At 39.3% G+C, this 13301-nt stretch overlaps 1 protein-coding gene across 15 annotated transcripts in view; it reads left to right on the top strand.

Annotated features, from left to right (window-relative positions):
* mark3a (MAP/microtubule affinity-regulating kinase 3a) overlaps positions 1-13301 on the top strand; it is a 67807-nt gene that overhangs the window by 50288 nt on the left and 4218 nt on the right. For 5 of the 15 annotated variants that reach the window (XM_083924448.1, XM_083924461.1, XM_083924457.1 and 2 more), the window contains exon 15: positions 2424-2696. In XM_083924448.1, the coding sequence (XP_083780574.1) occupies positions 2424-2696 (273 nt within the window). Of the gene's footprint in view, positions 1-2423; positions 2697-4047; positions 4075-9836; positions 9917-10125; positions 10174-13301 lie in introns of all 15 variants that reach the window. The other 10 variants (XM_083924456.1, XM_083924459.1, XM_083924458.1 and 7 more) reach the window with 6 other exon arrangements.

Consider the following 13301-nt stretch of genomic DNA (forward strand, 5'->3'; position numbering starts at 1 on the left):
TTTCTATTTGTAAAATCCTGTAGGTGAGTATTATGAACCATGATGCCGTGTGTTGGCCTCTGTTTTTTCCTTTTTTGACTAGAGATTCGCGAGTTTAAAGGCTCATCAAAGTATGAAATCCCAAAAAAATATTGATTTCACCTGGTGTGTGTTGATTTCAGACACTGATAAAAGTGGAGGCACAAGTATAGAAAAATATGTATTGTCACACTGAAATCAAGCTGCCATGCTTTGATGGAGGAGCTCTGTGTGAGATAATATTTTTCCGTGTTTGCATCGTCTCCGAGCACCGGAGGACCTTTGCAATAACAAAGCTCTCACAGCTCTCTGCTCCTGAGCGCTCCTCTCCATCCTCTGCTGTGAACTCTGACCCCTGATCTTTTCCGTCTGGATCCCCTCACCTGTTCGTGTCCACGACGCGATGAAGCCGAGCTCCACCGCTGTCCCTCGGACCATCGTCTGTTTTTTGTTTGGGCTGCATCCACACGGCCACGTTTTCATTTAAAAACTTCTTTTGCCGCTCTTTCAAAAACAGATGTTTGGAAATGATCACGCAGACACCCACATCAGTCTTCTAGGCGTTTTGTTCTTCTTTTTTTTTTATAGATTTTATTGTTTTTTTATCGACATAACCAACATACAAGTGCTCTCTAAAGTCACAAACATCAAAACAGGAAGGAAAGCAAACCACCACCCCAAACAGAATAACTTCAGGTCGCTCCTGGCTGTTCTTACCCCATAAGGTAGCAGAAAAAAACAAAAAAAGAGATGATAATTAAAAAAATAATTAATAAATATAATAAAATGTATTCATATATATACACACACACACACACACACACACACACACACACACACACACACACACACACACACACACACACACACACACACACACACACACACACACACACACACACACACACACACACACACACACAGTGAAAAGTAGGTGTTTTGTGATTCATCCTCCTTTCTCTTCGTCATGGTTTCCTCTGATGATGGACGCTCCGATACTCAAATCTGTCTTTTCCACCACGTTTCTGCCTTTACACTACACACTAGCAGGTGTTTTCTGTATTTTCAACTCGTACATTCATGATTTTTAACCGCAGATGAACGTTTGTAATCTGCTACCCTCTGATACACTTGCCCTGTGTACGTGGATGGTCATGTCACATGCGTTTTTCCGGCGTTTTAATACAGACGTTGATTATTTCTAAAAAGCTTGCATGCATGTTTCTAAACGCTGTTTTTGGATGAAAACGTAGTCGTGTGGATGCAGCCTCAAAGTCTTTACTGATCAGGAACTCACTCTCCTCATTGTGCACGTCAGGAGCTTTGATGTTCAGGGTGGGAAATTAACATCTACTGTTACAGCTTTTCTAAAAATGATCTTTTAGCTGGTGAATTTATGACCAAATCTCTCACACTGACACATTTAATCTACCGATGTCTGGGTCCTGTTACCTCAGCTGTGTTTTACAGCTGTGAACAGCAGCAGCCTTCGTCCCGTCAGGTTGCTTTTTCATTCGTCACTGGAATCATTTTCCTCATCTTCACAGGTCTGGAAACATTTCACTTTAAGTTCCAGGAACTAAAGAAGGTGGAAAATGCAGCTCCTGTCATAGTTTGCACACATCAATTAAATGCAAACATTCCTTCAGTAAACAACCAGTGTTAGTAGTATCAATGTCTTGACGAGTGTGGACATTTCTTGTAATCTTTATTGACATTAAAAACAAATTTATGTATATTGATTTCCTGTAGTGTGTGCATTCCAGTTATTAACTAAAGCAGGAATAAATAACCATACGCTACTTTAGTTTTCAGACTTTTTCATCTGCTGTCAGTCTAATTTAACAATAATTCAAATGCGGTGGAAACACAAAAAAGAAGTGTGCAGAAGGAGCTGGTTCAGCTCCTGATTTAGTTCCTGGGCCCAAAAGTTCATTAAACCTTTAGGGGCATAAAATTAAGAGTAAACCAAGTGTAAACTATTCAAAGTCTTAATCCACCAGCTAATGCTATAGGGTGATACACATTTTAATTAATTTCCTACCCTGTTGACATCTAACATGCAAATATCCATTCACTTTAAACTCATGGCAACATAAGTACATAATACATCCACGTAGGAATAACAAGCCCGGCCATTTTTAAGAGATAAGAAGGGAGCTGTGTTGTCACAATAAAGGTTTTTCCATTGCAGTAGTTTCCTCGTGTAACAAACTAAAGATGCAGCAGCGACCTTTGACACTCAAAACATTTGTAAATTAGCTAAATGGTTTATCTCGATCATACTTATTGGACCCACGAATGAATAAAAGATTTAAAAAGAACACGTCTGCAGTGGAAAAACAGTTTTTTTTGTGTGTAGTCTCTGATTATAACTGTTTTCGCTCTTCTTCCTTCAACCTCAGCAGTGTTGCCGCGTCGCCCGGCGGCCAGAGGAACCCGGTGGCGTCAATCAACAGCATCGCCAACGCCACCACACCGGACCGCCTTCGCTTCCCGCGAGGCACAGCCAGCCGCAGCACCTTCCACGGCGGCCAGCTGAGAGACCGCCGCACGGCCACGTACAACGGGCCGCCGGCGTCGCCCACCCTCTCCCATGACGCCACCCCGCTCTCACAGACCCGCAGCCGTGGAACCAGCAACCTTTTCTCCAAACTGACCTCGAAACTCACCCGCAGGTAGGCGAGGGAACAACACGTCTGTGAAGCGCCAAGGGGTTGGGGTTTAGCTCTATTTATGTCCACGCCATTTATTTTAAAAGGTTTCTGAGTTATTGATGTGAAGATGGACTCCGCTCTGTACAGTGTATTCTCCTGTGACTCTGTCTGTTCCAACAAGAAGCCAATCAACACAATGCCTTGTAGAGTTAGGATGATTAATTACATGCTGGGGGAAACACTTCACTGTCCTGTGCGATGTGATTTATTCTTAAGTCTAAATTGTTCATCTGTCGCTGCCTGGACGCCTGAAACGTCTCTGAACGAGCCTCAATTTGACCTCTCTCTGATATTGGTACGGTTGCGTTCGGGTCCAAATCTCGGACCTGTGGTTCATTAAACATGTCTGCTGGTCATTTTCTTGACTGAAGAGAACGTTTCATACTGAAATTAAATTTTAAAATGTGAATTTAAATGGTGAAATCCCACTTTTGGTTTAAATCCAGAAGCAAATCTAGGTAAATTATATTACGAGTTAAGTGCTGTCGTGTATTTTTATTAAAAACTCCTTAAAAATGTCCTTAATGAGTAACATTTAAGAAAGTGATGAACACATTAATGCATCAATCATTTTAATACATTAATATAGTATTTCTGCTTGATAAGTACTTTAACTTTTGGTAATTTAAGTATATTTGATGCTAACAGTTTTTGTACATTTTTACTTACTCATACATCAGACTTTACATCAGTATTGTATTCATATTTTCAACCTGCATTTCCGACAACAAAAACAGAATGCCAACAACAACAAACGTAACAATAAGTTGTAATGTAAATAAAATAAAAATGACTTTGTTTTTTTTAAAGGGTTCTCGTGTTAAATTCAAGCTGGGATCAGCTCCAGCCCCCCTGGGCCCCCTGATAGGGACAAGCGGTTAAAGATGGATGGATGTTAAATTCATAGTTGTATTCTCATAGTTGGTATTTATACTTAAACTTAACTAAAAAAAACAAAAAACTTAAGTACAGTTCTTCCACCACTGGCTGTCGGACATTGTGGTGTACACATATTTTATATCCCCAAACAATAATTCAGTAAATCAAGAAAAAAATCAGCAGAAAGTAATTCTAATAATTATAAAATAAAACCTGTAAAGGCTCAAAGTGGCGGCCAGGCCAGCGACATCCCTCCTGCGATGACTGACCTAAAATGAGGAATTGAAATCATTTGTTAACCAATGAAAACAATCTTCTCTTTCACTGTCGATGATTCCAATCACCCCATTTTTGTTCACTCATCCCCCCTTCCCTCCCTCCTCTCACTCCTCCTTCACCATTTTCACTGTTTCTTTGTCTGATTCTGTTGTAGAAACATGTCATTCAGGTTTACCAAAAGGTAGGACTCCTGTACTGCCTTTTTTTTTTAACTCTGTGCCAAAAACAAACAAACAAACATAATGGAAAAAAAAAAACACTGAAAAAAGAAAAACTTCCTCTGAAACTCTACAGACGCGTGGGGCTGCTGGCACCGAACTAACACCGCTTGGCAGGAAAAAGAACTCTGGGTACATTTATACGCACACAGCTTTATGTTAAAATACAGTTTCCACTTGTCAATACACAGTTTTATTTTTAAAGGAGTATTTTGGGTAATATGCTTGTTCGCTTCCTTGCTGAGTTTGTAAAGAAGCTTGATATCACTCATGTCTGCACGCTAAATATGAAGCTGGAGTCTGTTAGCGTAGCTTAGCATAAAGACTGGAAGCAGGGGGAAACTGCTAGCCTGGCTCTCTCTGTTGGTGACAAAATCAGCCTCCAAAATCCTCTAAAGCTACATCCACATTAGATATGCACGAATCTGCTCTGATGCCATCCAAATCCATGTATGCTCTCAAATAATTCACCCAAATTAATTAATTTCTCCACTTTAGAGACCCACACCAACATGGACCTTCACCCGCCCTCTTCCGGCCCCGTGTTCGAGTGTTTGCTCCGTGTAATAGTGCGACTGAATGAAGCCAGCCTCCGTTCATCTGTTATTGGAAGCTTTCAGCGGTCATCTCTGCCGGGGAACCCCATGCAGAGTGTCCCTTTTTTAAGCAGCAAAACTAAAAACTAGTTATAAATTTGACATAGGAAGCAGAACTAAATGTTAAACTTCTAAAAAGAATCATGACAATGCTCTTTCTGGTGCGTAAGTGCGCTCGCAGCATCTCTCTGCTCTGCTCTCTGCTACATTTACAGAATGTGATTCATATTTTACGTAATGATGTGTTACTTCATAGACCTACAATCCATCCCGTTAACCAGGATGTTTTATGAACCCACTCACCCAATTGACAGGAATAATCACTCATCCATGTGTATTGATAAGTTTACACCTGAGGTCCACACTTCACTGGTATTCCAGACCTCATAGAACGGACAGTTCTGAAAATACCCCCTATTTTAGTTTGAAAATTCCAGGGTTGCTGCTTTAGTCTGGACGGGTGGAAAAAAAGACTTTCTCAAACGATGACGCAGAAACCTACATTCACTTCCTGATTGGGTCTTATGCTGCCTTCACGTTCTATGGAAAAGACGGGCCTTTCCATTTGTAAACTGGAAATTACTAGTGCGTTGTGTTCAAGTGCTTTTGTTGTTGTAGTAAAATGAAACATGGCGGACCCACAGATCCTGACCTGCTAGCTAGCATCTGCTCCGGGTAGGTAAACCAAACAATAACGATATTTTAAAAAATGAAACTAAGCGTTAACACATATTAGAATTGTCTATCCCACAACATTGTAGGGGCTACAAAAACTCTCCGCTAACAGCAGCAGAAAACGTTTAGAAGCGTGCAATTCTTACCATTCATAACTCTTGCGTTGTGCTCCGCCATGTTGAAAAAGTCAACGATTATCTCGAAGCATCATAAATGACCACAACTCGTGTATCAAAATATTTTACGAGCTCCCCGCTGAAAATTACCACATCAGGGGGTGTTCACGTGCAATTTTCACTTCGGCTTTTGGAATTTATCATATTTTCCATGGGACGTGAAGGCTCCATAATCAGTCACAACGTGCGCTTCCCTGATTCGTCAGGGCCCTATCACATGACCAGAACAAACGATGACAGCCTCGACATCTCCATTTTCTGTTGTGTTGTTGTGTTAAAATGAACGAGTTTTCATTTTGAAATGTCGTTTTAAAATAAAAACGTCGTAGTGTGGATGTTGCTTAAAGCTCCAATCAACACGTTTTATCTCGTCTTGTTTAATCTCTACATGAACAGATTTTTTGTTCTTACCCGGAGACACTCTCGGTTATCAGTTTAATAAGAACTAAAACTAATTCAGTCAAATACAACAGCCCTGCAACAAAGCTTCCCTTCTAGAAGGTTATAATGTTAAGTTTCTCTTTAAGCTGTTTTAGAGAGGCGTTGATTCAACTCTATGGGTATTTTGGGTGTTGCTATTATTTTGTCTACCCCATTTAGATGAACTAGGATAGGCTCCACAACAGAAACACCTCTGTGTAATAAAATACAGTTACAGCAACACAAACTTCATCATTAGCGAGCTTCAGAGGTTCTGGTGGGCTAGTTGCCTCGGGACGGAGCCATGCTAGCAGTTTCCTCCCGTTTCCAGTCTTTACGCTTAGCTAAGCTAAGCTAACCAGCCACTGACTCCAGCTTTATATTTGACCACACAGACATGAGAGTGGTATCAATTTTTTCATGTCTTAAAGCTCAAATAAGCATATTACCCAAAATTGTATTTCCATATAAAACTCTGTTTGTCTGACGGTTAATTGAAGGAGACATTATGAATCTAAATGATCATTTTACCAGTTTGAGTTCTGCATTAATCCGTTTTTAAACTGGTGTTTCTGTGTGTGTAAATGTGCCCGGAGTGGCTGTGGTTGGTCTGTGTGGATAAAGGCTGATTGGGAGAACCGACCGAGATTCCTTGAACCAATCAGTCGATTTAACCGACAGCAGCAACAACAAAGCCGCAGCTTGCCACTAATCAATTGCTGATGCATGCATGAGGGGTCGCTTCTTACGGCTGCCATTGATTTGTGGTTTGTTTTCTCACCACATTGAATGTTATCGACTGAACTCTTTCTCTCTTCTCTGCTGTTGAAACTGCATTTTTCAGACGGAGCCTTTAAACATTATTCTGCTGCAGAAAACAGTCTTTTAGCTTTGATGCCATTTCTCGTGGCTGTCAGATGAGATTTTTCTATATATATCGTTTTCAGACAGAGGAGGAAATATCCGGATCATAAAGAGCTTAAAAAAACACAGATTGGTGTTTTTTCTTTTGTAAATAACAGCCTTTGTGTAGATTGTTGTTTGTGTGGGACTTATTGATCTATCAGGAGTGTATCTATGTTCCCTGGGTCCTATGTTGCCAAGCTTAATATCCTCTGGATATGACTCATTAAGGATATATTATCAAAGGGCTTTATGATCTCAGCGATGCTTGTTCTCTAGCTCAGATAATCATTCATCTCCCAAATTTTCCATTCATGGAAAACACTTGAGAGGAAAAAGTCAAATGTCCTGGAAAACTATTTCAACATCTTCCTATTTTCCTTAAGAGAATGAACTGCGAGACTATCACAGCTAAGTTATGTTCAGAGTCATACTAACGTTCGAATCGTGAGAGTACAGGCTGTTATGTGTCTGTTGTAGAGCGGGGAACAAGACAGCTGTTTTATCCAATTAAAACTTCTTTAAAGTTGTTTCATTTCTGATGTTCTGGTATCAAAACAACAACTGTTTTATGTTATTGTGTTAAAGAGACAGGAGAGATGATTGCTGAGGTGAGAGTTGCCCAAATACCATATTTGTAACTTGGTTCTACTAATAAAGTGAAGTTCTAAGCATGTAAGAGGTGCTTTCATAGATAGGTTTCCTTTTAAATCAGACCTCCACAGAGAGGAGCACATTAGTGTCTTGTGTGATCCCCTGTCCTGGAAAACGATCTCTACAGAAGAGTGGCTTCCCCGGATCAATATGTTGAAATTACCCATCTACAGCTAAAAGCCTCCTGGAGTTATACTCCTTTGAAACCTGCGTCCTCGAGTTTTCTTTGCTTTAGACGTCGATATCTCCACAGATTTTACCCTGCTTTCTACCCTTCTTTTCTCTCCCGCTGTTTGAACTGAGAAGATGGCTCTTATCAAACTCTTCCGAGGACCAGGGAACATTGGGGTGATCCCGATCTATCCTGTGGCGTTAAAGCGTTTCTTTTGGAACTTAAACTATCTTTGTAAAGGCCTGTCTGTGAATTCTTCTTTCGTCCTCTCTTGCAACTTTCTGGTTGTTTTTTGGGAACGTTTGGTGTTCCTGAACCTGGTTTCTGGGTTTCTGTGATTTTTATTTCTGACTTTGAGACGAGTGTGAGCTTCAATCAGGCTTTCAAGGAGGTGTCAGGGGGAGTTTCCCTTAAATATACAGTCCACAGATCAGTCTACGTGAGATATATTAAACATAAAAACAACAAAATCCATCTTTCTATCTTTTTGTTTGAATGCAAAATGTCACATTTACTCCCAGAGGATACAGAAGAAGCATCCTAAATGACCATAAATGCCAAATATAAAATGTAATAATCAACTTTTCAGAATACTCTTGAACAATTACAGTCTTGGACTTTCTCTTTAACCTTCTTTTTAATCCTTGTGGTTTCCTGTCGGGTCAGTTTCAGCTCATTTCTCTTCACTGAGAGTGAAACTGATCCTAAAATCCTAAACTATAGTTGTTTTTTAAGATTAGACACCAGATACAGCCACTGTCACAATGATGATCAGCTGTGGCCTCTCACGAACACTAGAGGAGGTTTTTGGCCCTCGCAGGGTGCCGTCTCTAAGGCTCAGCAACGCCCTCTGGTGGCTGATTGGTGGACCGTCTTCTTCTTCGTCATCATCATCATCACCTCCCATCTCACTCTGATCACATCACTTTGTTTTGTTTTTGTGTTTGTCCCCATTTTATATGGAAACAAATGTGGTAAAATGTTATCAGACGAGTCAAAAAATGACTGGATACATCATAAATAATATTGTTTTGCAAAATGATTTATACATTTGTTAAGAAATGTCCAGCATCGACGTGTTTCATCACAGTACAGTCATATCATTTACTTTGCAGCTAAAAAGCTTAAATAGACTAAATAGTTTGCAGAAGCCCTTTTAATATAGTAAATTGAATTAAACAGCCTTCTGAGCAGTAAAATTCCATACATTCACCTTTAAGAAGCTGAGGATTTTGACTTGTTTTTTTTTCTTTAAAAATGACTCAAGGGGCGGCCTGTGGCACAGTGGTTAGAGCAGTCGCCCCATGTAAAGAGGCTGAAGGACCTCTGGGCAGAGGCCGTGGGTTCAACTCCGACCTGCGGCCCTTTGCTGCATGTGTCTCTCTCTCTCTCTCGCTCTCTCTCTCTCTTCCTGTCTTTCCTATATAAAGGCTTGAAAACTTCCCAAAAAATCTTTAAAAAAGACTCAAATTATCAAAACAGTTGATTAAACAATTAGTTATCAACTAATAAATTAACACTGCGTTATTTTTAATGACTCAAATAATCAGAGTAGTTCATTAATTTAATAGTTGATAACTAATTGTGCGTATTTAAAATATTCACATTTAAGAAGCTGGAAACTGAGAATTTTCCTACTTATGGATTATCAAAACAGTTAAGTTATAAATGATATTTTATATATTATATTATGAATTATCGTTGATAACTAATTGTTTAATTCACTGACAGTGTCATGTATTAATGACTCAAATCGATTATCAAAATAATAATATAATAATAATAAATAATAATGAATTCGTTGATAAGTAATCGTTAATCGAATAATAATATAACATATTAATGTATCTCAGTTGTATTTTCGACTCGTCCGATACATTTTTTTCTTTATTACGTTTTGTCAGTTTCGACCCTCCGTACATTTCAAACACATTTCAGGACTTTTTAACTTTTTGTCATTTTTTCCTCCTCAGGCCGTTTTAGGTTCAGTCACCTCCTCTTCCTCCTCCTCCTTCTCTTCCTCCTCCTCCTCCTCCTCTTCACAATTTGTGTGTGTTTTTGTCTCCCTAACCTTCCTGTGTCCTTTAACCTTTTTTGACCTCTTGCTGCTCTTCCTCCTCTCCTCTCAGGGTCAGTATTGACCCGGCCAAACGGCAGACGGCCAAAACAGGGCCTGCCGTCCCTTCTACCCAGGGAGGAAAGACCCTTAGTAAGTCTCCTGCCCTCCAGTCCTTTATCAGCCTGTCCTTCCTTCCTTCTCATCTCCTCCTCCATCTTTTTTAGTCTCTTTCCCCCCTCATGTCCATACATTTTTGATATTCTTTCCCTCTCTCTCTTTCTTTTGTCATTTTTATTTTTTTAATTTCTTGTCGTGTCCATTGAGGAAACTTTTTTCAGATTCCCATTTTTTTCTTTCAGATTCAGGAGCGGAAGATATAGAGAGTTGTAGGAAGATGAAGATATAGAGTAAGCGAGCTGTTTTAATCGCTCAATCTCTTCTTCTGAATTTAAAGTCATGTGGGAGGGACTCACCCCTCTTCCTCCTCTTCCTCACCCTCCTCACCCCTCCCCCTCTCACCCCGCCGGTCTTGGCGTGACGTTCACAGCCTCTCTGACCGACCCCAGGACCTGCTGTCAGTCCCGTCTGTTCTCTCGTGCTCTTGTTGTCGAGTCTCTCGAGCTGTCGGAGAGTTTGGAGCCACTTCCTCCTCCACCCTCGTCCTGTTGTTTTATTTTCTCTGTCATCCAGGCTGCAGTGCATGCTGGGAGCCTGATAACCATAATAACCCCCGTCCTGTCAGGGGAGCTTATGTTTTTTTTTAATCTATTGTGATGTTGCTCAGACATTTTTCCTCGTTTCTGTAGTGATTCAGGGAGTCTTTCCAAAGAACCACTCTTTAGAAACACGGCTCGTCTGTGCTGGCAACAGTATGAATTAAATCCTCTCACAGTTTATGTCATTTTATTCATGAAGTTATTTTATTTTAGGGAAAGGCAATCAAGAGAAATCAATATATGGAAAATAACCAAACAGAAATGTGAGTTTTATCACGTTAATGCTTTAATCATTTTAAATAAAAGGAATAAAAAGATAAACTCTATTGATCAGAAATTAGATAAATGAAATGGATTAAATGTCCTTTTTATGTTCAGCACTTTGAATTGCCTTGTTGCTTAAATGTGTCATATAAAATAAACTCACCTTGTCGAGAGAAAGTAAATAAATAATTAGAGGTATTGACTAGAATAAGAATAAAGGTAAAAATATGAACTATAACAGAGCAATTCAAGTTAAAATGAAGAGGTAAAGTTAGCCAATAAATGTGTAAGCTCAGAATATTTTTTTAATGACTCTCTTCTGATATTAATGTTTATTATATAACAATATATTTCTATTTACCAAATATGGATATTGCAACAATATTGTAGGGTTCATTATAGGTGCTTTCACTACATTTTTAAGCGTGATAAGTGAGACGGATTTTTGATGAATAATCATCATTAATGTGGCTAAAATAACTTTACTGTAATGCAGCTTTTAAAACCAGGAGAAGACCCTTATGCCATATTACCATACCGATTTATTGGATATAATGTTGTGGACAGTATAGCATGTTAACATAATGAAGTATATTGTATAATATGGAATATAATATACTGTATGTATATAATTACCCACAGTGGCTTAAAACATACAGAGATTTGAATTCTCTAGTTTGACAGTCAGTAATAACGGACAAAGAACATTAATTAACGACATTAAAGCAGGTTTTTTCAGGGGTGGATTATGTGGTATTGTACTCACAGATACCTTTAACAGTGTTTTAGTTCAGTACCGGAGGAGTTTCCGGTCCTGGTGTCAGAACCGTCAATGCACGATCTGAGGTGCGCATGTGCAGTACAACGGCCATCTTTCAAAAAATCAGCTACGGCTACACCACTTGGACAAACCAGTCTGCACCATCTGAGGTGGACAAGAAACAATACGAGAGTCCGCTAGTGTTCAGATACAAATGCAGACTTGATGACGAGAAATGACACACTCGCTGAATTATGAACCAATTTTAATGAAAATTGATTTTGTTTGAATTTCTATCAAAACATATCTAATAAAAAAGTAATGTATTTAACTCAATTAATTATTTTTTTATCTACCTCCCCTAATGTTTCTGCCATGTATTAATTGTCTCAAATGTACACGCTACGTTAACTTTAAAGACACAAGTACTTGCCAAATGAGTAATCAATTTAAGTTACATAACTCATTGCGTTACCTTTCAGGATGTGGTTATTCGCTAAACGAGCTAACATATCCAGCACGATTCTTTTTTTCCCCTAAACTGGCATCAAACGTTCTCACCTCCAGGTATCTTTTCAGTTGAGGATAAAAATGAAACCCGTCCATTCTTCTGATCAAATATTATCTGTTCACTCCTCAATAAAAATGTTTTATTGTAAATATTATACTTGGAGGTCCTATCTGGTTTGTCCAAGTGGTGTAGCCGCAGAGAGCTGCACATGCACACCCCAGATTGTGTATAGGAACAAATAATTGGTCACAATCTCAAAGATCTGTTTCGTTCTCTCTGGCGACAGCTGTGGTGATGATCTGTAACTGCAGGTGTGATTTTGGATCATATTTCACCTGTTCTTTGAAGTTTCACGGCCTGTAGTCATCGCTCTTTTGTTTTTTTTGTTTTTTTCTGTTCGGCCATAGTGACCAGTGTACTCGCTCCGCCCACGCTCCCTGCCGCGACAACCACAACTGAGTGATGGTGACCGTCACACTGCTTGTGATTTTTTTCCCCGGGAATGTCGCCACACACACTAAGTTCATAATTCTGTAAATGATGCTTTCATCAATAGTAGACTGGCTCCTTCACTGTTGCATTTCACCTCATTCAGAGAAAGAAAGTGACATAAAGTGAAAATTAAAAAGTTTTGTAGGCTAACCCAGATTAGCATCTAATCATAAAAATCTAACATTAGGCTTTATTTAATGTAATGGCATAAAAGGGCACGCGCCTCACACCTACTGGAGCTTTTAACCTCATCTCATGGTCTTCTTTTAAACTGAACTGAGCTCATAAAATGTGATTTTTAAAGCACTAAGGGAACCTGAGAGCTGCTGCTGAATGTAAATAGATTTTTATTGTGATTCAAGATTTTCTTGTTTGCGTGATCAATAATGAATTTTTACGCTCATAAATATTCATACATTTCCTTTTAATAACTTTAATTTTCTACCTTAAAACCACCAAAAAGCGGAATAGGTGTAGCTTGTAAATGTGTTTTTGAGGAGGAAAGTGACAGGACAGAAGTAGAGAATTATCAGCACCACCTCCCTCCCCGTTAATAGTTTCTCTAAAAAGCCGTGGCACCTGAATCTCACCTGTCAGCTGTTTGAGCTGATGCTGTTTTTCTGTTGTTTTTGGGTCGAAACTCTCCGTTTACGAGATGCATTTCTGTGTTTTGAAAGGTTTTTCTTTCTGTGTTGGTTTCAGTTTGAGATCACGGCCATCACTGTTTTTATTTTCCACTCATGATTCTTCACTGGAAGTTAAACTCGTTTGTGTTTTTGTCTTGTTGTTGTT

This window comes from Echiichthys vipera (assembly GCF_963691815.1).
Source record: "Echiichthys vipera genome assembly, chromosome: 12".
Taxonomy (NCBI): Eukaryota; Metazoa; Chordata; class Actinopteri; order Perciformes; family Trachinidae; genus Echiichthys; species Echiichthys vipera.